The sequence below is a fragment of the Prosopis cineraria genome, unplaced genomic scaffold, assembly GCF_029017545.1.
Source record: "Prosopis cineraria cultivar Desert tree isolate PC_DT_omini unplaced genomic scaffold, ASM2901754v1 PC14, whole genome shotgun sequence".
Taxonomy (NCBI): domain Eukaryota; kingdom Viridiplantae; phylum Streptophyta; class Magnoliopsida; order Fabales; family Fabaceae; genus Prosopis; species Prosopis cineraria.
The window spans coordinates 19,095,769-19,123,639 of NW_026555345.1; the positions used below are offsets into that span (position 1 = coordinate 19,095,769).

The 27,871-nt window shown below is 30.2% G+C and overlaps 1 protein-coding gene across 2 annotated transcripts; it reads left to right on the top strand.

Annotated features, from left to right (window-relative positions):
• Window positions 1-18,655: 18,655 nt before the first annotated feature.
• LOC129293926 (protein LIKE COV 1-like) lies at window positions 18,656-24,745 on the top strand. Of its 2 annotated transcripts, XR_008589239.1 has the most exons (8): window positions 18,656-18,973; window positions 19,509-19,561; window positions 20,933-21,042; window positions 21,464-21,631; window positions 21,749-21,846; window positions 22,589-22,715; window positions 23,123-23,302; window positions 24,517-24,745. XR_008589239.1 is itself a non-coding variant. In XM_054932050.1 (7 exons), the coding sequence occupies exons 1-7, from the start codon at window positions 18,815-18,817 to the stop codon at window positions 23,224-23,226; spliced, it is 819 nt and encodes a 272-aa protein (XP_054788025.1). In that variant the 5' UTR covers window positions 18,656-18,814; the 3' UTR covers window positions 23,227-23,490. The 2 variants fall into 2 exon arrangements, 1 of the variants encoding a protein (XP_054788025.1); XM_054932050.1 differs by lacking the exon at window positions 24,517-24,745 and having other exon boundaries at window positions 23,123-23,490.
• Window positions 24,746-27,871: the final 3,126 nt, after the last annotated feature.

Sequence of the window (27,871 nt, forward strand, 5' to 3'; positions counted from 1 at the left end):
TCTCCTTTGTTCTTCTTGTTCGTTTTGTCGATGAGCGCGTGCGCAGAAAAGTTCAGTTTGTAAGTTCATGGATTCTTCTTCTTTCTCCGTCATATTCTATAGCTTATTCCTCCTAGCTTTTTTTAAAACTAGTCGACGCTGCTGTGTGTGTGGGTGTGTGCACAAAGCTTCCATTATTCTTCGTTCGCATCGCAAATCGTCCACTGTAGCTGGTCTCTGTCTGGTTGGTATTTTTTTTCCTATTCTCTCATCCTAGATATGCTAAAGGCAGAGCTCGAGTAGATAAAAGATAAGAGAAAGAGAGCATAAAAAATTTAAAACGCATTTAATGCTTCCAACAGGCAGCAACGCTAACGTTGAGAACCAAAAGCCAGGTTAGTGGGCTTCTTGAATAACGCTTGTTTGCATGCTAACTGAGGTTGAAAATTTATGATAATTCAAACAAGATTTTTTTAACATTTTGCATTCTAACCTCAGTTTAACCCACTCTAATTTAGGTTAGAGTGCAATCCAAACATGCTCTTCATAAACTGATTCCACCGTCTTGATCCCTTCAAATCTAATCAAACCAAATAATTTCAACCAAAAAAAAAATGAAATAATGCTCCTTCCAAAATATAGAATATTTCCTAAATATTAGTGTTGATTCGAAATGGAAGATTATTTATAAAAAGTCAATGACATTAAAATATTCTAAAAGAGGTATTATATGTAGTGCTTGATAATATTTTAAATAAAATTACTTTTAAAAATACATATAAGCAATCAAAACAAAATTCTTTTTCATAAATGTACGTTGTATGATAAAAAACATGGGTTAAAAGGAAAAAAAATGTCTTAAAATTTTTTCATGAGAAACACCTAGTATCTTAATTTTTTTTCAAAGTAATGTGTTGCCTTGAAACTTTTAAAATCCAAGTAATGTTACCCTTATGTTAACCCTAAAAAATGTTGACGTTAAATAGTTATGTTTGATCATTAGATGCACATGTGGCAAGTCTTTTTGTGTTGAGCATTAATGGTGTTCAACTTGTATTCATTTTAATTGGCTCAGTTTTGTCCCAATCACATTGGTATGAGTCTCATTCCAGCCTAAAAATAATTAAGATGAAATTTTGTGAGATGGGATGGAAAAGAGGCTTAGGGCAAGACGAGATAAGAGATTGCTCCCGAGATGTCCTGTATAAATATATTATATAATTTATATTTATATTAATTGTATTAATTATAATTTTAATACGTGCAATTTTTATTTAAAACTAAAAGTTTTTTATATTGATAATTTTAATAACATATAGTAAGCAATATAGAATAATATCTTTCTTCATAATATATTAATTATATTAATATAATTTATTCTTATACCTATCTATTTAATAATTTTTATTTTTTTATCATATTTCTTGCTTTATTTTTAAAAGATTAATTAGCTTAATTAGCATATCTCAACTAAAGAAGAAGAAAAATGACTTGATATTATGTTTGACTTGTATGTTGTTGTTGCTTGACTTATATTTTGTTATTGCTTTTATAGTGTAGAAATCACTTGTAATTGCTATCATAAGGTATTATACACTTATAGTTGTGATTGATGTAATTTAATAATTGACTTTAAATTGTTATAATTTATGTCCTCATGTTTTGTTTTTAAATTTAATAAATTATTTGATTTAAAATTTTAATAAATGTTATTATCCAAACCCCTTAATTAGCAATATTTTTAAAAACTTGATAAATGATAAATCACGCTAGCATTACATAAGTCATATTGTCTAACCCACCTAGCGGGATAAAACTTGTTATTATTGTAGTTGTTGTAGTTTCATATTTAAATCTTTCTTCCACAATGTTTGATTAATCGGAATAGTAAGATGTCCCGATCTCATTTTAATTTCTATCAAAATAAGATGACTTTTGAAATAAAACGGAATACATAACAAAAATTTAATCTCAATTATTTTTTTTCGAGACAAGGCTCCCACTACTCCAGCAACATTGGTGTCGGTCATCACCTTCGTCAAGAGCTTCTCCAACTCTTGCAACTTCTTTCAAGGGTTGGATAGATTTGATTTGCAACGTAATGCCATTTAGATTTGTCGTTGTTGACACTCGCAGCTCCATTTCGAAACGGAGGTTCAATTATTTGCGGCAACTTAGTATGTGTTTGGATAGCATTTTAATCAATTATTTGAAGAAACAAATTAATTTTTGTCAAAATTATCCAAACACTCATTTGTCCCAAAATCGATTTTTGCTCTTAGCTCCCAGGCTCTGCTTTTGCATTCAAATTATCTAATAAATATGATAAAATTACAAGAAAGGCCCTAAAAATTATAAGAAAGGCATAAAATTTAATAAAACTAAAATAAACTCTCTTCTCTTTTATTTTTTTCTTAATAAAATTTAAATTTTAAATTCTCAAAAAAGTTGCTAGCATAAGTTTTTATCAATCACCACCCTTTACTTAACACTTGCTATAAAACTAATTTAAATAAATATTAATTGGTAGAGAAAAAATTAATTTAATTTAAAATTGAAGGTCATTATAAAAATTATTGCCAAGGTCTAAAGAGAGAGAGATTTTGTATCATTTATTACATTGTTACATTTTTTATGTTGCCAAAATTTTTAGGCAGTACTTAACATTTTCGTCAGATATTACTCATATTTGTAATGTCATTAGAGATCAACTTGTATATTATCATCTTCATTAATTATCGTAAAATTGATGTTTGGTATTTAAGAATTAAATATTTCTCTTTTATTAAATTTATTTGAACTAAGATATATTGAATTATTCATTTACGTAAATTAAAATTGTTAATATTAATATAATTCAAAATTTTATAATTAATCAGATATATAATTTAAATAATATATTTTACTTTTTAAATAAATTTAACAAATTTAATAATATTATATACAAATTTTTCAATAATTTAATTTAAAAAAGAAATCTCTTTTATGGTAACTTATACAATTAAAATTGATTTTGAATAAATTATTCAAACATATTCAATTCTATTAAAATTAATTTTAAAAAAATATTATTCAAACAGATTGTGTTATAACATAATCAATTATAATTAAAATATATCACTTAATCAATTATTTTATAATTTATTATATCTAATTGAAAGCCAAATGAGCATTTAAACTGTCAATTTGAATGCGAAAACCGAGAGATCAAGAGAGAAATGAACCATATAGCTCAAATTATATTAAAAAAAGTGGTTAGTGAGAAGAAGATCTAAGGACTAACAAATGAAACTGATAAACGGGATCAAGATGCTCCCAACTCTTAAGACCTCACAAAACAAACAGCCACAATAGCTGATTAATGGGAAGTGATCTCAAAGACCTCGGTATCTAATTAATGAAACTTAATGGCTACCAATTTGACAAATGATAATGAAGAACCAAAAGGCTAAATTATACATTTTGTCATTTAACTGTGCATAACATTTTATTGTAGTATTTTAACTTTATAAAATGTCTTTTTAATTATTTAACTTTAACACTATTAGTTTTATCTTAACAAATTTTTATATTAAACTTTCAAATATTGAAAATATTTTCAAATGTTGACATATTAAGTTTAATTTTTTTTTAAAAATAATGATTGATATGAAAAATAATCATTTAAAACTAATAATGTTAGGATTAAAGGACTAAAAAGATATTTTATAAAATTAAAAAACCAAGTTAAAATCTTATATAAAGTTAAAGGATTAAAAGTATACTTTAGCTGAATTAAAATAATAAATGCAGGAACTATTCACAAAGATACCTTAATTGAAATAAAGTAATTTTCAAAAATTAGCAGCTTAGTCGTAAAATACAAGGATCTAATTTTTTAAATTTTTAATCAATTATATTAACTAGAATATAAATATTTATCTTATTTAAAATTTTAAATATTAAAATATTTTAAAAACAAAATGTATATTTAAAAAATTAAAATTTTGTGTATTATGACCATAAGATTTAAAACATTAATAAGTTTTTTTTGGCCTGAACAGTAATAAGTTTTTACACCTTTGAAAACACAGTTTTTTGCCTTCCAATTTTCAATGACGATTATTAAAATACTCAAAATTATGGTTTTTTTCACTTAACTGATTAGTAACATCATAATATGGAAGTTGGGCTTTATATAATTTATTGTTATGCTTCCTAATTTGCAAACGCATTGATTTTTTCCCGCTTTCACCAGCTAGGTTTCCTGACTTTTTTTTGTTCATTGCCATTAGAATGTAAAAATTGGGATACATGTATATGTATATGTGTATGTATATAATATACTCCCTCCCATCTAAACTGCAAGTAACTTTAATTATAATTTATGTACCAATAAAATTCAATTATATTCATAGTTTTTTTCTTTTTACCATTAACCCCAATTATCAATGGTAAATTAAATTGAAAAGAGAGTATTTATGTCAATAATTTTTTAATGAGGAATGTTAAGCGCGAAAGTCAAAATAGTGTAAAGTTGACCGTTGAAATGGGAAGGGTGGTGATAAATTTGCATGATACAAAAAGGTAAGTCAATAAATGCAAGGGCAAAATATAAAAATAATTTTTAAAAACATTAAGTATTTTATAGTTTGAATCAATATTAATTAAAAAAAAGTATTACGATTTGAAAAGAAAGGAGTATCATTGAGCTACAATAATTTATATGTACGTTGACTTTATTTTTTTTAAATTTGAGCTTTTGAGTTTTTTTTTTTTCATTAGTTAATTGACACCATAATGCAAAAATTATAATATACTTATCTTGTCAGTTATTTTATAGTCTAATGACATGAAAGTTTTTTTTTTTGGTAAGTGAGAGGTTGCGGATTTAATTGCACTAGTAATCTTAGGCTGTTAATGTCTGTCCTTCTAATTAAAAAAAAGAGAAAATTAATCTTTTAGTCCCTCAACTTTAACTCATTTGTAACTCAGTCCCTCAACTATGACTCGCTGCGACTCAATCCCTCAACTATAACTTATTGCAACTCAATCCTCAACTTTTGATTTACCTATAACTCGGTCCTTTTTTTAATTTTTTTTAAAATTTTTTTATCAAATAAGAGGGATAAAAAATCATATATTATTTAAAATACCCTCTTCTTATTCATTAATGTGAGATATAAGCTAACATGAAAAAAAAAATTAACAATGTTAAGGGACTATTTGTAGTGATTCAAAGTTGAGGGACTGAGTCAAAGGCAAGTTATAGTTGAGGGACTGAGTCATAGAGAGTAATAGTTGAGGGACTGAGTTACAAATGACTTAAAGTTGGAGGACTAAAAGATTAATTTTTTCTAAAAAAAAAAGAATATACTGATCTTCCTATTATTGATTGATGACTTATTTTTCCAATTGAGTTTTCGACTTCTCAGGTTTACACCAGAGTGCGAGAATTGGATTTCAAATTATTTACTCGTGTTTTCACAATTTAGAAGTGTATTAATTGACATTTCTTTCCCTAAGAGCTTCTCAATTAAGGTTCCAACATTTTTATTTCACTGATATTAGAATGTAAAAATGTGGGTTTTAGATAATTTATTACTTTTTTTGAAAAAAGATAATTCAGCAAATTGGCCTTTAAATTATAAGTTTAAAAGTTTTTGGGACTACAAACTTATTTTTTATGCAATGTTTCCTTTTAGCTTTTAAAAATGATACAATTTGACTTCTACCATTAATAAAAGTTAACTTTAATCATTAATTAATCAGAAAATAACAGAAAAAAACCTCAAAAATAATAGAATAGGATAAAAAATTCAGTAAATGACTCAAAATTATAGACAATGACCAAAAAATTTATAGAAAAGGAACATTAAAATTTTAGTGGTCTTTTTTTAAAAAAAATTAAAGTCATTTTCTATCCTTTTCTAGTCAGCTAACAATGAGGAAATGATTATACTATTTTCAAAAGTTGAAGAAGGACATTATACTAAAAATGAATTTAGAGTATGTTTGAGAATATGCGATGAAACAGATAAAGGAATGATTATTAATGAACGATAAAGTGGAGTAATGGAATATAACATTCCATTGTTAGGAAGTTTTTTAGAGTAATAAATTGTTACATTGAAATTTACACCATTTTTGTGTGTGAAAATATATGGTTAAATAGTCAAATCCTTACTTTTAATACTTACCATCATAAAAAAGAGTCTATTATGGTAATAAAGAATCAAAATTATTTTTATAAAACATATCAAGGTAGAAAGAGCTTTTCTTATGAACAAAACATTTTTTAAATTGGACTATTATAATAAAAAATAATAAACATAATAAAATAGATCTACCATGGTAAATACAGGAGTAAATAACTCAAATAAATAACTATCTATAAAAGAACTAAGTTAGAGAAAGTGTATCTCATAGGATTCCATTAAAAATAAATATATAAATCCAATAAAATGATAAAAAAATGTAATGAAAAGTGAAGTATGGTTCATAGGGAGATAAATTATCTAAAATAAATTTATTAAGGGTAAAAGGGTCCAAAGAGACCATTTCAGAAGCTAAAACTTAACAAAGATTTGTGTCATATGGTATAGAGAAGGAAATCCACCCTTTGTAACATGCAGCAACATACGTAACATACGCCAGGCTCATAGAGCTGCATCAACAAAATGGCAGCATAAATAATGACACAAACTTAAATAGGCATAACTTTCTCTACAAATATTCAAATTGAGTTATTTAAATGTATACACAAAACTTATGAAATATCTAGCTAATCAATTTGATTTGGTGCAAGAATTCTTTTATATGAAAATTTTATCCGTAAAGTCCTATTATGGGTCAAAGCCCTAGTGTGAACATTTGACCACACACCAAACATGTTGGATAACACATAAAACACAAGCATTCACTTAGTTACATGCAAACTCTCACAGTTAGGTTATACCACCTAATACAATTAATATAGTAATAACAACAAAATTGTCATAAGCTAATAATTTACTTTAAGTTTATTATAAGTATTTAGTCACATCAAAATATGGCTATGAAAGTCAAAAACTATCTCATGGAAAGCAAATATGAGTTTAATCAAAAGTAGGGAGCTACATACTTAATTATATGATTATGTCTTAAAGTTGGCAAATGCATATAATCTAAATAAAAAGAAGCCATCCCCATCCCCAACTACACCTTAGGTGCTTCTCTAATTGGATCCTTTCTATAAAAACATTAATAACTGGGAATGAGATATAAAGGTCCTGGTAATCAAAAATAATATGCAATGATACATGTGATGCAACTAGCCATGTGATTGCTAAGTAGGCATATAAGATTATTTTCCAAATATATGTTACTTAAACAATTTGACAAAAACATTTTGTATGACTACATCTTATGTCCCTCCATGCATCATGCCTAGAATCAAGTCACTTGGCTAAAGGTAAGTTAGTCCAAACTATTAGTTACTTATTGAATCCATAAAGACTTACCATGTGATTGGTAATCTTTGGATAAAATCACCAACATCACATATTTCAAAGCAAACCTAACAAGTCATGTGTATTTCAATCAGTCGTACAAAACATAGCTAGAAAAAAGATGCTTCTACACATATCTATACTAAACATAGTACGCATATACAATTCATCCCACTGGCAATTAATTTTCCAAATAAGAATATATTTTTTCCACACATAACATCATTTACGTAGCATAATAAAATCACACACAATCAATCACACATACACTCCCATCACACATTAACAATGGCTACTTTTTTCTCCTTGCTAATAAAGCTCCTCGAATAAGTAGACTATCACCTTCAACAGCGTCAAAATCACAATCCACAATAATGTGACACTAATTATTGTTAACATAATGCTAATCATAGTTAAACAAAGTGTTTACACACTAATCACACCCTAATCTAGGGTCATGTTAATTAATCTCATAACCCTAATGCACTCTCATACATTTTAATCACCAAACTTAGTCATATTCATCCTCATTGCATCTCTTGAACATAAATATAAACCTCTAAACTCTCAAATAATAACTCATCATCCCTCAATAGCCCAGGGTTTTTGAATATAATCATCCTTCACCATAAAAACAATATCAAAACTACCTAAACAACACTTATATAACCTCAAAACACCCATTTAATTCATACCCAAAGGCTAGAATATAATCATCCCTTCACCATAAACAATAGCCAATGGTTGGAACCTTCACCTACGGGAAACCCTAACATTAAAACCTATAGAGAACTAGCTAAAGGAGATGATTAGAGGCTAAAACCTCAATTAACATAAATCCTCAAAATACACGTTTCTTCAATTAAATCCTTAATTACACACATTTTCTCAATTAAATCCATGATATACATATTTCCTCATTAAAAATAATTCCTCAAATTAAATTTCTCAATTATCCACAACTTCCACAATTAAATCACTAAATAAAATATAGGATGTTACATAAACAATTTTATTTAATCATTATTTGAGAATAATTGTAAAATTAATATATTGAATTGGATATAATTATGATTTTTAGTTTTAGGTGCGAGGGAGTGAAAGAGTGAGAAGGGTGAGAAGAAAGAGGGGTATTTTGTAATATATTATTCTATTAAGCTATTCCCTTGAGGGGGGGTTAGAAAAAATGAGTTTAGAATGGCTAAAGAGTAAGGATAACTTGGAAGGTCACCCCAAGCCATCCCAATTTTTTTTCTTTAAATTCTCTCAAACAAGGATATCAATCTTCTAACTATCTTATTCCGTTCCATTTCATCATAAAATGTCTTAAAATTCCCAAATGCTTCTTGACATATAGTTTAGGGATTAATTTATTCTTTTATCCTTGATAAATTTACAAGCACCTCGACTTATTTTGATGGATTGACTCGTGAGGACCAACAATTTTTAATTTATAGTATTTTGATAATAGTGTTTTGAAAAATTATAATTAATGTAAAAACCAGAAACGTATTAATATTTGTTTAAAAAAATTATCATCAAATACTCAGTTTGAAAATATTATGTTGCTAAAACTTTTTAATACGATTTGTTCAAAACTCACATAATTATATAGAAAATCAAGTGTGTATGTGTGTGTGTGTTAAGCTTTCATAATTAACAAATTCAAACTTTAAATTTTATATTTAAATTTTTTGATTTGTTTCCAACCAAATAAAATATTTTCACTTAATGGTCTTACATGTTACTCCCCTTGTTTAAAAATATAAGGTATTTTTTTGGGTGAATGTTAAAAAATATAAAACTTATTTTGAATAGGTGATTAATGATTCTTTTATTCAAAATACTTCTAATAAACAAACCATTCAACCACTTACATTTAATAAGACATTTTGGAAGTAATCTAATTAAAAATATTTTATATTTTTAACCAAGGGGAGTATAATGTTGCATTTAAGGTCTTTGAGGTCTTTGGGCATCAACCAAAAATCAAAGGAACAACATCTTGAATTTAAGTCTATTAGTAAAAAATATCTCAATATTGAACTTTATAATATTAAATTTGACCTAATAATATTCTACATAAAATAGTTATATAAAAAAAATTTGAGATTTGGATATGTATAAAATATAGCTGACTGTGAAATGAGTGCATATTCGCTGAGATCATTATTATATTAATTAATAGAAGTATATGTAAATAAAATGAAAAAGACGCATGAGTGTTCGTTCGGGAGCTAATGTGATAAGCATTACAGGTAAAAGTTGAGGATAAGATGAGTTTGAATTCCACAACGTTGTCCCCTTATTATAATTGTTAGCGTCTTGTCTCTCAATGATGCTCTTTCTCCTCACCAAGGATTATCTTCACTGTGTGCTCCGTGTCCAATCGTGGTACCCTGAATTATTATGATTGCGTGCCGCTTATATAAAATTCAAAATATGTAAGCCAACTTGGTTAGAGGATAAGTAGAGGATGGTCCTTGTATGTGACAAATTAAAATTAAATTTTTGTTGAGAGAGTTGTTTATATTTAATGTTTGATGTGTTTCAAATAAAATTATTTGATCTTAGTAAATGATAGCTGTATGTGATAAAAAATCATTATAATAATATTATTATTATTTTGGTATATTATTATTATTATTATTATTGCTATTGACAATTCTGAATTAACCAAACATATTTTATTATTTATCTCTTGGTGTTGAATTAGGGAAAAAAATCTCCTTATATTATTTTTATTCATTAAAATTATTAATAGATAAGAAAAATACTTTTTTTATTACTAGCAAAATTTGTTTTGCGCTTTATTTATTTCTTTTGACTTATGTTTAATGTTGGATATTGAAATGTATATTGAAAATTTCTAAATATTGATTAAATTTTAATGACTAACTGTAATTAGAAAAACTCATTAAATGAGTGAATTTAAACTATTCACTGAATCTAAATCTATAAATGGGCGTGGCCATTTTTTATCTTCTACTGGTTCCAAGAATATTAATCTACCAATGATTTTGACCTTGGACAAGAGTTGGGTTTTGCGAGTTTTGCCACAAAAAGCCTCGCCTGACATAGGAATGAATTTGAGGGAGGTTTAACGCCATGAAATAAGTAGTGTAATGTATTTAATGTTGGGAAATCTTGTAGAAAAATTGATTTGAGTTGTATTTGAAAGTATTATTTTTAAGAGCTATTCTGCTATATTAATTATTTTGTAATTTTTACTTTTCTGTTGCCTTGTTTTTTTGCAAGAAATGTTTATTAATCTTGTAAAAACTGTTACAATTTAACTACTATAGCTGAATAATTTTTAAAAATAATGTCCTCAAGCATGAATAAAATCAGCTTTTTTATAAAATTTTTCAAGATTTAGTTCGGTCAAAGCACAAGTATAAAATACTTTTTCAATGACACAATTTCGTAACAGTTGAATAAAAACTGTGATAATAATACATTGAGTGGCAAATCTATAAATTTAAGATAAAGAATAGTTATTCTGGCGACAAGTCCCGGGTTGACCGGTGGTCATAATTCAAACACTTTTTTTTTTTAATTTACTTATATAAAATATTTAATAAATTTCTTGTGTGTGCGTGTGTGATGAATACATGTACTATGTACTATGAATACATGTACTATTAATTTTTTTCAAATGTATTTATATAAAAAAAATAGACATGCACTAGCGAGGCTATTCTTGGCTTGATCTCTGGTTCTTTAGTTTAGTTTTTTGAATAATTGTTCACGTGTGGGATTTTGTTTGCTTTATAGTTTTTATAAGAGATTGAGTTAGTGATGGACCCAAAAAAAAAAATTAATGAGGGCATAATTTATACTTAAAATAAATATTATATGCTATAAATAAATAATTTTATATCTCTATTAACTTATATTAATGGTATAAGTTAATAAATTAAGAAAGAATGACAGATAGATTTTAAGGGAATTAATTAATTCAAATGAAGTCTCAAATTTTAAATTTAAAAATTTATAAGTTCAGATCTCAATTTTATGATTTTGTTGTGATGAATTTATAATTTGTGTTTTTAAATTTTAATAAAAAAAATAAATTTATTTATTTTTTAACTATGTTAAAATTTAAAAAATAAATATTAAATTTATCATAATAAAGTTATAAAATTAAAAGTCGAACTTGTAATTTTTTAAGTTAGACACTTATGACTTCATTGAATTAATTAGTTCCTTAGGACCTATATGTCATTCTCCCTAAAATTAAGTATTAAAAAATTGCATAAAACATAACATTATAATAACTTAAAATATGCTCTTTACATAAATATTTTTTTTATATCTATTAGAATCATGTATTTAATTTTCATTAAATAAAATTGATATACCTCTTTTGTATAATGGAGAATTTTTTATGATAAATTTTTTCATAAACAAATTTTTTCTAAATTTTTGCTTTTCCCTTTTAAAATTATTGCTATTAAGTTTACAAACACACACATATAATTTTAAATAATGGAATAAGTAAACTTTTAAAATGGGATAATTAAGCTTTTTTTGAAGTGAGGGGAGCAATTGAAATCTTTTAAAGGGGGCAAATAAAATTCTTAATCATCTTAAGTAATTTCTCTTTAGGCTGTGAAAGTAATTTGTCCCTCTATCATACTTTCTGGGGACAACTTTGGAAATGAAAGATTCCTGAAACGCAAAATTTTTTCCTTTGGCAAGTTAGTCAAGAGAAAGTTTTAACTAATTTTTATAGAGTTAAGAGAGGTTTGTCTCAACATGATGCCTGCCCTTATGACTGCAATAGAATTAAAATCATTATACACCTATTGAGAGATAGTAAAATTCTTGGGAGGTTTGGTTGCAAAGCATTAATCCTTTGTACAAAAGGTTTTTTGTCTATCTTTGCAAGAATGGTTGAAGTGGAATGCAAAATCTGAAGCTGGCAGAGGTGAATTCAAAAGGTGGCCTTGGAAAAAAGTCTTTGGTTTTATATAGCAAAGATTTTGGACAGCAAGGTGTAACTACGTCTTTCAAGGGAAACTTTCATGGACAAACAAAGATCATTTACACATGCAAACCAGGCATATGGAGGATGAAGAGGCACAAGCAAGCATAGAGACAGAAAATATACTACCTGGGAATAGTATTGACAAGATTCATGGATGCCACCACCCTCAGGCTACCTTTGGTTAGACATTGATGGTTCAGTCAACACAAAAGATATATTAACATGTGTAAGAGTGATGAGAAATTCACAAGGGCAATGGATAGTTAGTTTCCAGCAATGCATGGGCCAAAGATCTTCTACTAAAGCTGAATTAGAAGGCATGAGATTGAGTTTGAAAGTATTAGAGTTATTGGGCTGTGTATATGAGTTGTGTATGGGATCAAGCCCATTTCTGTGTATATATATTTGTGTGTATACGTCTGTAACAATTTGTACCAGTATGTGTAATCCACAACAATATTTTGATCAATAAAAGAATGTTCAATATAGTACCAGGCTCGGGTTTACTGGGTCAACCCGCCTAAAAATCAAGACTTGCAGTCTTGAAAATTAGCCACGTGTTGTGAGTTTTGTTGCTGGAAGGGATCTGAGAATCAAAGAACTTCCACAAACGCGTGCGCCTGATCAACATCTGCTGAGAACAAGGACAGTTTCCCTTTCTTCGTCTGTTCTCCTCAATATACAGTTTCAGACTCAAGACAGTTTGGGTCATTCAGCCAAGAAAACTCAAAACCTTGTCCAAGATCCGAGACCTTTATCCCAACTGGTGAAAATTTTGGGTTTCGTTTAACAAAATGTAATGCCTCTCTTTCGCAGATCAACCTCTTACCCTAAAATCTTCCTTGTACTCACCATTTACCTGCCACAAACTACTGAACCGAACCTGAATCATCATCATCGCAAGCTTACTTGAGTTTCAGCCCTGGTCCGATCCAAGAAGTGACGCGATTGATTGTGCCAATCTTTCACCTGTTGATAATTTCCGAGTTCGTTCACACAGAGACTCCAAGAATCCTTATTATCTCAGAAGTTTTCTTCTATGGCTAGCGAAGGAAACTCATCTACTAAAATTTCTATTGATTTCATCATCCATTATACCTCCATCCATCTGACACGCTTGCAACCACTCTTGTGCCAAATCCATTGACTGGATCGACTAACTATGCTACTTGGAGTTGAGCCATGAAGATCACACTCTTGGGAAAGAACAAGTTAGGGTTCGTTGACGGTACCTTTAGGCGAGCAGCTCAACCAAAAAGTTTTTAGCCACAATGGGACCGATGTAATGTGGTTGTACTCTCTTGGATCATAAATTCTGTAGACAAGGATTTGTCAAATGGATTAACATTTTTTGAAATTTGAAAAGGTTTGGGACGATCTCAAGGAGAGATTTGACAAAAGAGATGCAACAAAAATTTTCAGTCTCCAGAGAGGTGTGTAAATACTCTAACTCGAGGTTCAATGTTAGTATCTCAATATTATAGCAAGCTTAAGGATCTTTAGGATGAACATGCCACTATAGTTGTCATACCAACTTGCCAATGTTCAACTTCGCTTGAATATACTCGGATATTCTAAGAGCAATGGCTTTTTCAATTTTTAATGGGTTTGAATGACTCTTATAATCAAGCTTGATGTCAGATTCTGCTAATGCTTCCTCTACCTATGGTCAACCAAGCTTATGCCATGATATCACAGGATGAAGAACAATGAAACCTTGTGACTAATCCCCCTAATACATCAAGGGATACTACTGTGATGGCTGCTAGAGGAGGAAGAAGTGGTAGAGTGGGACATTCTAATAGAGGCAGAGGAAGAAATATGATTGAAGAAGAATGCACAAACTATTATAGAAAGGGGCATTCACGGGATAATTTTTAAATTAGGAGCATTTTAGTCTTTTAATTTAGGAAACTATCATCCCATTATATTTATAAACACATAACAAATAAATTAAGAATTGGATGGTCTATATTTGATCTTCTATATAATATTTCATTTCATTTTGTTTTACTATATTTTTAAATCATTTATATTAATTTTAGCTATTTGAATTTTATTATTTTATATTTTTATAATTTAAAATTTTAATAATAATTTTATGGGAGAGAAAATCTAAATTATTAAAATCTTGATTTAATAGTTAAAATGGGAAAAGAAGAGATAATGATGGAAAAAGAAGAAGAGAGAATCTTCGCCTGTCATTTTGTTTTTGAAAATACTTTTATACATAATTATCATTTAATGATTTTTTAAAAGTTTTAAATTTTTTAAAAATAATTATAAAGAATATAAAAAATTAAAATTAAAATCATGCATGTGTACACATTTTTTTTTTGAAAAAAATGGCCCCCTCAACTTCAAAGGTTGGTTCTACCCCTAGGAGATCCTATTTTATAATTTCTAAATTGTCCTTCTTTGCTTCTCTCTATATTTTTTCCACATGGTTTTCTCATTGACAAATCTAGATTTAATAAATTATAATTTAAAAATATGAATTAAAATTTTTTAAAAATAAAAATAAAAATAAGACATCAATCTCAACTGATTTAATAGCTAGTTCTATTACAAGTAAAAAGAGAAATCAAAGAAATTTTTAAATAATTTTAATTATATAATTAATTTTTCTTGGTTTGTATGAACTAATTACAAAATACTTACTCTTATTCAATATTATAAAACATTTTTTAAAGTATTATGTTAAAATATAGTAAGTCATTTTGAGTCTTTTAAAATGCAATTAATAACATTTTTTAAAAAATCCTTAGTTAGAAGACAATTAATTAATTGATATATTAAAATGTGTAATTTAGTTAAAAAATATTTTATAACATTAAAAAGGAAAGGAAGGGGTAATGTATTTCCCAAACGCCCTGCAAGGAGCCAACCCAATGAAAATTCATTGACGTTTTGACATGTTTAGGTTGTGGATGAGTTGTTTGATAGGCTCCTTTTCGTGAGCGTCTTTCCTCTCTTCGTGAGAACCCTTCTCCTCTGTGAAAGCCCTTTTTCACTGCCTTGTTGTGTACGACCCCTCTTCCTCTTCGAGGAGAGGTTTATCTGATTCTTCCCTACCTATCTTTGCTTCCCACTTCTCCCTTTCTTCTTTTTCCCTGCCTCGAGTGAGTGAGTGTTTTTCCTCCTCTCCTCTCAGTGAGTGTGAGTGTGTGTTGATCGTTCTTGATGGTGTGCTATGAATAATGGTGTTCATAGGTTCGATTAGTTTTGATTTTACTCAAAAATCAAATTGAATCGAACAATTTATTTTACTCACAATTGGGACTTGATGATTTTTGGGGAGTCAGTTTGATTTGGTTTAATTTTCGATTTGGTTCAGTTTGATTAAGGTTAGATCGGGTTTCAACGCACTTGTTTATTTTTTTTCTTTTTTCCATCTTCATAATAGTACTATGTATTAAAATTAAATCTAATTCTTTTTGACTTCTTTTTTTCATAAATAGAAATATAAAAATATAATAAAATTTTAATGAGATAACGATAATTAATCATAAAAATTGATTTAAGTTTTTAAGATTAAAATTATTTAATATTATACATTTCCATTCAAATCCTTTAATAATGTTTATCTATATATCTATATTTTTTATTTTACTCAAATGGGACTTGATGATTTTTGTGGGAGTCAGTTTGGTTTGGTTTAATTTTCGATTTGGTTCAGTTGATTAAGGTTTAGATCGGGTTCCATGCACTTTGTTTATTTTTTTTTTCTTTTTTCCATCTTCATAATAGTATATGTATTAAATTAAATCTAATTCTTTTTGACTTCTTTTTTCATAAATAGAAATATAAAAATCTAATAAATTTTTAATGAGATAACATAATTAAATCATAAAAATTGATTTAAGTTTTTAAGATTAAAATATTTAATATTATACATTTCCATTCAAATCCTTTAATAATGTTTATTATATATTCTATATTTTAATAAACAATGAAAAAATTTATTATATAAAATTCAAAACAATATGCTTCTTGTAGATAAATTGAATATTGAGACTTTCAAGTTGTAAATAATTAAATGATGATCATAGCATCATTATTATAATTATGTAATATTATGTATTTTCATTCAAGTCCTTTAAAAATGTTTATCTATTATTATTAAAAATTCAAAATAAAATACTTCTTGTAGATAAATAGTTATATATTTTATAAATAAATAAGTAATATTTTTTAATTAAGTTTGATTCGGTTTGGTTCGGTTTTTATACTCAAAATCAAATTTGAACCAAACCAATCAGTTCTCCTATCATAAAAATTGAAGCAGGCTTATTGTTAGGTTTTCAATAATTTCTTTCAATTTGGGTTGGTTTAGGTTAGTCCTTTCAATTAGATTGGTTTTTAATACCCTTATCTGTAAGTGTGTTTCTCTTGGGAGTTTCCGTAGGCGGCATAGATGTTGAGGACGACAGGGGTCCCGACGGCCATAACATAATGGTATTCAAGCAGACAATGAAGTCAATCTCGGGTGGCAGACTGAAGAAGAGGTCAAAACTCTAGTCGGGAAGCTCATCGCCCCAAAAACTCAAAACAAAATAACAAGCAAAGCCATTATAGAAAGTGCTTGGAGCGTTTGAGGAAAATTTTCCATCACTAATCTGGCGACAACCTGTTTCTGTTCAACATTAAAAAGGAGAGAAGAGCTGCTTCGTATCATGAAAGAACAACCATGGATATACAGGGCTTTATTCTCTAGTGCGTGAGTTAAATCCTTTTTATTGATGATTGTCCTTTCTGGATGCAGGTTCATGGTATCCCGGCCGCGAGTATGTTCTATGATAACATACTCACATTGGGAAACAGAGTGAGTAAAGTTATAGCTTCTGAAGAGCCCAAGAGTAACAGAAGCGTCCATTGAAGTTTTTTTTTTTTTCGTATCCAAATTATTCTATCTTCATTGAATCCACTGGTCGACGGATTCTGGGTAGCGAGACCAAACAAAGCTAGTTCTTGAGCTTGAGTCAAATATGAAAGCTCCAGCTCTTTGTTATAATTGTAGGAGATTTGGACATGATAATCGAAGTTGTGAATTTGATCAAAGTTGGTCTGAACAAGATCCCACAAAGGGATTTCCAGGACTAATAATTTGGCTAGTAATTGGATAAATAAATTTTGTTACAAAAGGGGTGAGCTCTTTATGTGTGGAACTCTGATCCCCATCTCCCTTTTACTTGCATTTGATGTTCTTCATCTTTCTAATGTAATGACTTAACTTATCAATAAAAATAAAATATCAATCTCAACTGGTTTAACAACTAGTTCTATTACAAGTAAAAATAGAAATCAAATAAGTTTTTAAATAATTTTAATTATATAATTAATTTTTCTTGTTTTGTGTGAACTAATTATAAAATACTTACCCTCTATTCAATATATAATATATTTTTTAAAGTATTATGTTAAAAATTCAATTAATTAGAAGACAATTAATTAATTAATTTATTAAAATGTGTAATTTAGTTAAAAATATTTTATAACATTAAAAAGGAAAGGAGGGGGTAACGTATATTCCTTTTCCAAACGGCCAGCAAGGGTCAACCCATCGAAAATTCATTGGCGAATATTGTTCTTAGTTCTTTTTGACTATTAGTTTCCCCGTTTTGATCCAAAAAAAAAAAAAAAAAAAATTTCATTGGCGACAACTCATTAACAACGCTTGACACCACACTACGCGTACCCCATCAAATAGCTTACTTGGGATCCGTTGTCGTCTAATCCGCCATTACTCACTTGACCCGTATTTTCCTCAAGTCTTCACATTATATCATCCATTATATTAATTAATTTATTAATTAAAAATATCCTCATCTCACATGCTCTCCTTCATCACCCCAAATTATTAACCTTAAATTATTTTAATCTCAATTTCGGCCAGCGACATGCCTTTTTTGTCCCATCTTATATGTCTCCATGTTGAGTTAATAATTTTAGTCTGATTTATTTATTTTATTATTCAACTTATATATATGCTTTCAATTATATGCATTATATGAATAACATTAATATTAATTGTTAAGCGAAAAAAATGAAAAATGAAACCCGACCTGACTTATAAGCAAAGCAACCATTGGAGGATATTTTATTTTATTTTTCTTTTATAATTTTCAACCCACAATAATGTGAAGAAAAACAAAAAAACCAATAATATTAATTGAAAATGAAGTGGTTGAAGCTGGAGAGAGATTCTGATTTCTGGAGTTGAAAGGATTATTTTTGTTTATTTGAACAACTTTGACATTTCTCTATCGTTCCGACTAGGGACGCAGATGCAGAGGCGAGACCTTCGAGGTCAAGCTGTGAGCTTTTGATTTCTCAAGCGGCGCCGCTTGTTCACTTGCGTATCCTTCTTCCGATGGGCGATGACCAATCGCCGACCATAATGGCCAACAGAGACAGAGACAGAGACAGAGATCGGGAACTTCTTATCCCGGTGGCCGGTTCCGGCGATGATGGTGCCGCTTCTAAGCCTTCCTCCTCCTCCTCCTCCTCCTCTCATCACGCTGGCCGCGAGGTGATTGATTCTTTCATTGCTTTTGGTTTTCTATTTGTTCGTGTGTGCTTACTTGTTACGGAAATTCAACTGTTGGAGATTAATCAAGGCCTTGGTTGAATCGCCTGTTACTGCTGCGGGCATGGTTGCTACGATTTTCAGCTGAATTGAAGCTTGATTGCTTTCTAAGCACTTTTGTATTGAACATATCATGAGTTAAACTGCTTTGCTATTGCTAATCCCCCAATTATTTTCTCCCAGGCCTGTTAATGTGATGACATTTATTGGTTGATCCGTTTAAGCAATTTTTTTCTGATTGCAATTTTGAGCAACAATGAATGGCTATCTCATTAAGCATGTCAATTTTCACTAGATTTACATTCTTATATATTTGAAGTTAAATGATTTTCTCAATTTTTTTTTTTGGTAAACCGCTTTTCTCAAATTTTAATACCTGACGAGAGTTATCTCTCTATTTTAGCTGTATATTTTATTTCTCTCTTTCTGCCTTAAGTATTTGTCTGATAGATTGCAGTTTTTGTTTGTTTCTTTGTAGACGTTTTACAAAGTTGTTAGGAGCTGGGCGTCTAAAAAGTTCATGACTGGATGGTGCGTAATCCTTGTTTTCTCACGTCAAATTCGAATCTTGGTGTTCTTGCCTTGGACGTGTTCTATTCTATTGCTTATTCTTACATTCGCATGCGTGCTCATATGGCCTACCTATTTTTGACTATTGTAGTTGTCAGGCTGCTTTTCCAAACTCTATTGTCCATTATCTAAACCAAATGCACACTAGCAATTTTTAGTCTTTTTCCATCTCTATACATAAAGAGACACATGTAATTCAGGGCTTGCAAGCTGAGGCATGGTACATTATACTATGCAAAAGTTGTCTAGTTTTCGTGCGATGATAAATAAGATTTCTTTAGAATCAGTCAACACTGTCACAAAGAAGACAAAAATAGGGATAAACTATGGCAAGTGAAAATAAGCTTAAAAGAGAAATCTAGCACGCTTTTATATTGGACAGGGAAACTCACTCAGAAATACATGAGCTGGAAGACAAAAAGGGCTAGAGAAACAACCCGATCCTACAAAAGATGAATAGATTAGGAGGGAGTGATGTCTTGTCATACTTTTTTTTTTGAAATTGTCTACTTTCATTTGCATCAGACCGGCAATGTTATATAGTAGTGAATGCTGGGTTCTAACGGGACAGCAAGAGCATAAAGTTGGAGTAGTAGAGATGAGAATGTTACGATGGATGTGCGGACATACACGTAAAGATAAAATTCGAAATGAGCACATACGCGAAAAAGTGAGGGTGGCACCTATTGAGGAAAAAATGGTAGAAAATCGGTTGAGATGGTTTGGGCATGTACAAAGAAGACCAAGGGAGGCACCAGTGAGAAGAGTGGAACATATAACTTTGAGTCCGATTAAGAGAGGTAGAGGAAGGCCTAAGAGAACACTCTTGGAAGTTGTTGAACGCGATCTCTTAATTAATAATATTCCTAAAAGCTTGATAAATGATAGAGAACAATGGCGTCTTGCAATCCATGTAGCCGACCCCACCTAGTGGGATAAAGGCTTGTTGTTGTTGTTGTTGTTGTCTACATTCATTTGCATAAGAAAAATTCCACTTTCATCATTTTATTGTCCATTTATGCATTAATGCAGCTTGATGAACTCCTAGAAGATGGACACTTCTTCAATTAACTTTACTTCTATTTTTTTTTTCCTAAACACTTCTAAGGCGTGAAAAATATTTATCCTTTCAAAAATAGCTGATCAGCTAGGGTGATTGTATGCCATTTGAAAACTGCTATTCATGTTCTTCTCATGGTAATACCAAATAATACCTAGCTGCTAACTGCTTTAACGAAAGCTTGATTATTTTGAGAGACTTATAACTGCAATATCAGAAAATGCAACAACTTATTCTAATGCTCCCAAATCTGACTATCACTTTGTTTGCAGTGTCATTCTCTTTCCAATCGCAATAACATTCTATATAACATGGTGGTTTATTCATTTCGTGGATGGATTTTTTTCTCCTATCTATGCTCAACTTGGAATTGATATTTTTGGTAAGTGGTTTCGGAATCTACTTTATCCCTTCACCTCTCATGCAACAAATGTATGTGACAAGATGTCTGCAAATCAGTGGTTTTTTTAATCCACGACACCTTATAATCAGCAACATTTGTCTTGAGCATAAAATATTGTACAAAAACCACTTTCTTGTCTGAGGTTTTCAATGCACGGAACTATAGTTTTCTTGGGCATGTATTGTGATAATTAATTTTATCTCTATTTCAATATTTTCTGTCTACTTTTCCTGGGATTGGAAGTAAAAAATATGTAACTCAGTGCGGCAAAACTAACGAAGTTATTAATGGGGAATAGAAATATAGCTAATTATCCTCTCCAATCTTTCATTTTACTAATCGTATGGCCTTCTAGTAGTAATTATGTTGCAATCATTTGCTAATACATTTTTTTAATCAGGCCTTGGATTCATAACTTCCATAACTTTCATCTTCTTGGTCGGGGTTTTCATGTCATCATGGTTGGGTGCATCTGTCCTGGGCCTTGGGGAGTGGTTTATCAAGCGAATGCCACTTGTGCGCCATATTTATAATGCCTCCAAACAAATAAGTGCTGCTATTTCACCAGGTTTGTATTCAAACAACTTTTGAGCTTGATTGGAGTGTGATAACTTGGGGGAGAGTAATATATGTTACTATTTTCACAAAAAATAAAATTAATATATGTTAATATGTGCTGTTACAGATCAAAATACACAAGCCTTCAAAGAAGTGGCAATCATTCGGCATCCACGAGTTGGTGAATATGCGTTTGGATTTATCACCTCTTCTGTTACCCTTCAGGTTTATGAAGAACTTCAATGTTTCTGTTTTTTAAATAAATAAATAAATAGATATTCGCAGCATTGTTTGTATTTTTGAATACGAGTAGAATGTTTCTCCGTGTAGCTATGAGGTTCTTATTACTTATATTGTAGATTCGTAGTGCTGGTTGCCTTTGGCTGAGTTATGTTGGTCTGAAAGGAATGATTGGACTTCCGAGTCACTGCAATGCCAATTATTGTTGCTCATGGGATTCGTACTTCCCTTGATACATTTTTTTGATTCATCTGAAGTACATATTGTTGATGCCTATATGGCTTTGCTTGACAAATTACAGCATTGGTATTGAATCCTATTGTTTTGTTTATTTGTATTTTTTGGGAATTCCTGTTTTAGATTGAAAACTCATTGGAAGGCTGGGCCAGTTATTATGCCATATTATTGTTTTTTTTTTTCACCGGTGAGATTGTGGTTCATTAACTTACACGATTGCATCTACAATTCTTATTCTGTTGATTAGTTTGTATTTGAAAGCTAATTATTAAATTCCTTGCCCTTGGTTGTTTATCTTTAGAGCACATTCTAGACGTACTCCATAATTAGTTGTTTTTCTTGATGCCCCTCCTATGTGTTTACAGTTTACTAGATGTTAACTGTTTGTCCGTAAAGTTTAAGCTGAAGATAAATGCCCTTGATGAAAAATTCTATTATTAGATTTGTAGAGTTTATGTAGCTTGTTAAATCTCACATTTTTCTCTCGCAGAGCTATTCTGGAGATGAGGAGCTATGCTGTGTCTATGTTCCCACGAACCATCTTTATATTGGTGATATATTTCTCATCAACACACGTGATGTCATCAGGCCAAACTTATCTGTCCGTGAAGGAATCGGTGAGTAAAAGTCTCTTTTTAAGTATAGAACCCTAATCAAGTTAATGCTGACTTGAGCTCTAAGCTATCATCGTTGAGCATTGGCTGTTTAGGGATAGATGTTGGCAATTAGGCATTTTTCTTTTGGGAGAATGACAGCTAAGGACCTCTTAAAAAAGGCTAAATGCCAACTCAGGATTTTTTAAAGATTTTCAGTGCTGAAACATAGGAGGATTAGTACTGAATTTAGGAACCTAAATTATGATGAGACCCTGATTAAGCATTAATTTTCTTATGAGATCCTTAGTTATCATTCTTCCTTTTCTTCTTTTCTTTGGCGAAACAGCCAGGCATGGATTGATCAGACTTGAATTTGTAACATATAATACTCGATTAGTAAGTTGAAAATGGTATGAACATTATTGCAGAAATTGTTGTTTCTGGAGGGATGTCAATGCCACAGATTCTGTCCACGCTGGATTCACGCTTGGTAATTAGTACAAGTGATAGAATTAGACCTGACAGAAGCTGACAGGGAAGTCTCGGCTGGTGTTCTACTACGTTCTTTCATTCCACATGGAGCCATCAGATAGGCCTTAATGCAATCGGTATGTGTTTGGAATGCAAATTTGAATTTGTTGAATTATGAGAGTGTTTCATATTCTGATGGCACTTGTAACATTCATTCCTTTGTAATATAATGTAGAATTTATTAGGCGTTTGCTTGGAAATCTTGTTTCAGAATGGCGCCATTTGCTTACTCCTGCAGATGAAATTGCCTTAGCTTGTTTCAGCATATTTCGTTTTTTTTTTTTTATGGGTTATAGAGTATTTTTGACTTGAAAGTAGTTTTGGAGGAGGTTACAAGTATTCTTAAATGAATTATGGAGTAATATAGCACATAATCTTTCAAACTAGGTACAATTTCGCCATATTTTAATAGGGACATCTCTTGACCCCACATCGAACCTTAAGAAAGGTCAATGTTACACTAGCTTTGAAGGATCGTGTTATATTGTTACACAATTTTTTTAAAATGCTATTTTCTTTTAGAAATACTTGTTGTGCAAAAATACATTTTAAATCATTGTATTATTAAACCCCTTGTTTTTAATTAGTAAGTGGCAAAAATAATATTTTGATTTTATAAATATAGTCAAGAAGTCATTAATCTTAGATTGCACATCCTATATGGAAAATGGGTTTGAGTTATGGGGAAATGTAATGAAAAGTAGTTTTATTATATTTAGTGTGGGTTTGGTTTACAGTTTGTTATTAGTACATGTCAAATTAAATTTTGGATAAAAGTTTATTATTCTGTCTGGAATCTGGTTACAGTTTGATATGTAATATTTGTAATGTAAATACGTTGAATAGAAAATAAATAAATATTTGTATAGACATTTAAAAGAAAATTTAACATGGCTAATTGCTCCATTAGTAATGCACAATATAATTTCTAATTGAATCATACACAATTTATTTCTCTTGAAAACAATTTATTTCTCTTGAAAAAGTTACAATTATAGTTGAGGATGGATATCATTGATCACTACTAACATATGATTAATCATATTTTCGTCCTAAAAATGCATAAGTTCAGCGTTAGTCGCAGATTTTCTTCTAATAAACTCGTGTATAACCATGGTAACAAAAAATATATGAACTTGTCTTTGAAGGGGATGTGTAGAAATACAGTTTAAGATTGCAAATCTATGTTAGTAATAAAACAAGTGATTGCAAATCTGTCCGAAAGTCCTTTCAACAGTGCATTTTAAAATTAAATAATAAATGGAAACCTCAAAGTCGTTTGCAAATCCAGATGAACAAATGAGGTCTACGGTGCGGATCTGTGGAGGAAAAGCGAAACATGCACCGACGGAAGTGGACTCCAATATGATTTGGGCGGAAAACTTTACAAGTGCGAGCCGAGTAGAAGCAATTAATGGATGAAGAAAAGAGAATTTTTAGGAGAATTTGGCAGTTAATTATTAAATTCCAAATGTAATTGTGCATTTTCCATCTATTGGATTTCGGTCTCTTGTGACTAATTAGCTTGCCTTAATTTTTAAGATATATATATATATATATATATGATTTGCCTGTTTGTTTCTTAACGAGAGTGAAGAATTTTCTCTCTTCTTTCCTCTTGTTTTGTAAAGCAAAGATTGTTCATATTTAGAGAATTAAATTGCATTGCTGACGACTTGTCTAAATTTTGTTACACCTCTAATGAGCATTTTGTATCTTTGATAGATGAAAGAAGTTGGATTATTTTCCTTGTATTTGTTTCCTTTTAGCTTATGTCTCGTTCTCATTCAAAAAAAACACTATGAGTAAAGAATGTTACTAGCTTTCACTCTAACCAATGAGACCATTAACATGGCGTCAATTTGATCCTTGGTCATCCAAAGGCATCCTCCTTCTGATAGCAAACTAATCTTTGAATTTGATATTAACGTGTTGATTGATTGTAACAATAATAATCTAGCTCATCCTTATTGGAAGTGTGATATTCTCATTGAAAATGTCCTCTTTAAAAGAGACTTTGTAAGGAATTTTCAATTTGTTTGGATTCCCAGGAAAGCTAAACAGGTTGTTGATTGGGCTGCTAAATCTTCATCAGACGGCCAGTGCCTAGCATATTGGGTGTTGAGATCCCCTCTTCCTTTGCACATGCTATTGTTTAGGTTTTATAATCAATGAATTATTTTCTGTTGGCAAAAGAGGAAAAAAGAGGCATCCTCCTCCCTCCATGAATTTCATCATGATGATGATGATGATGATGATCATAATAATAGACGTGAAGCTAGTCCCCAAAAGAAAGAAAGAAAGAAATTAAAAGATTTGAAAAAGAAGAAGAAGAAGCAGAAGATAGAAGTCATTTATAGAAGAAATGAGGGTTTCTTTGTAAGTGTTAACAATTAACTCACATTAACTCACCAATCTAGGGTCATTAGGAATGGACAAAGATAAAACGAGTCAAGCCAAATTTAAAAAAACACTTTGAAAATGGGATCCCAATAGTGAAATATATTTTAAAGATAAATGAGTTCAAATGAGGTGAAATTAAAATTTAACACATGGAAACATGAATAACAACCCAAGGCATTGCAAACTTTTAGAGGGCTACAAGGGGTCAATTTAACCCTCCCTAGCCCATCCACCTCAACTAACAATATAGAGAGTGTGTTGCCCTCTCTACGTCATGTGCTCGTGACAGTTTCATTGTTGTCATGATAGCACCAGAAGCTAAACTTTTGGCTGGCATTGTTTCATTGTTCAATGTTCAATTGGAATGATTTAAGTGTTTACACAAAAATCTTTTCAAATCCTAACTCATGGCTTTAGTTTCGCTCCAACAAAAGGACCTAAGAGGAATTTGAATATTTGGGACCAAAAGTGTCCCTTCACATAATTAAAACAATCCTAAGTATTTAATCACTCAACCATAAGCCATTAGCATCGACCAAGACCACATCAAATAAAAAAAAGAATGCTATAAATATAAAACATGTATCACAATCAACTAAGCCACAATAATACTTGATTTGACCTCCCAACTGGCCTCATAACACAATTTATGCAAGGGGTAAATCCTCATTTTTACATCGTACTCGAAACCTTCCAATGCTTCATAATATCCAACATAACATTTGATATCCTAGCCTCATCTCAAGCCTAAACCTTGAAGCATAAAAATAACCTAGAGGCAGACATTACAACATAGTTCCAAAATCAATTTAAAATGCATGATGAGTTCCTAGTTGGCAAACATTTATAATCGAGGTTTATAATTTATCCTCTACATAAAATATTAGAAGGCATTACAATTGATAACTCTAATTGTGTACTTCTGGATCTTTTCCTTTGCCACTATCCAATGCTTCACCTAAAAAAATATGAACAACGGGGAATGAGATAATCATCTCAGCAACCAAGGATTTTCTACCACCATATCTCTGAGCTTCTCAAGTAGCTCATCCTTCTATTTCTTTGTGGCTAAACCAGTTAAACTTTTGACTCCTATTCCTCCTCAACTACTCGTCTAGACACAACACTTTTAGCATGAGTACCTCTCCTCATACTGTACTATTTTCTCCCCTTCTAAGGATGAAAATGAAAAATATAAAGGATATCAAGGAAAGAGTCATGTAATGAATAATGGTAAGTTGTCATATCTCTAAATGAATGCATCAAACAATCTCAACAATTAGTCTCGAAACTCGAGAAATTGATACCAAAATGTAATCTCCTCCCATATCCTCTAGATATAGGAGAAGATTAACCAATTCACAATACACACTTAATCAAAACATAATCAAATACTTTGTTTGAAAAGCTTGAGCTTAAGATTCATTTTACAAAATCCTTAAAGTTATACTATATTAGAGTAACTCACAGCAGAAAGCAAAAGTTACATCCATAACACTTATTGCATGCATTGACAATAAAGAAATAAGGTCTGATTTTAGGCTATGTGTCGCAGTATGTAATACATGCGTCGTGGCATGTGATATAGAGCCACATGCCTGACCTTTTATGTCATACACCGCGCGTGCCAGTTTGAATTTTTTGTTGCCATTTGACATCAAAATGATGATATTTTAGCGTGTGCTGTTTTCACATACGATGTTCGATCGGAGTGATTTAAACGCCCACACAAAGCTTATTTTATAAGCTAGCTAATGAGACAGGTTTAGACACGATTTAATGGTCTAATCAAAATTTGAACATTTGGGGTGCAAAAGTCAATTTTCCTGAAAATTTTGTGCATCCAAACGCTTAAATCAATTCATTTGTCTCATTAGATTATACAAGGCCTTGAACCAAGTCCAACAGGATCTAACACACTTGACTAACCACATTTCATCATATATATTCACATACATCAAATTTGACCCCTCAATGGCCATTTTCCATGTTTCATAAATTTGGCATAACTTAATACAACTTAGCCCACTTGGCCTGTTTCACTACAAAAATCACTACTCAAACATTTACAACATAATTACAATTCAATCTTAGTCTCGAATTACTCATTTCCTCCTAATTTCACTCATGGGCCAAGATTCACCAAATTCACTACTTTCACAACATATAACTTTAAACATTCAAAGCATGCGTGTAACCTTATAGCAACTTATATATATACACACACACACACACACACACAA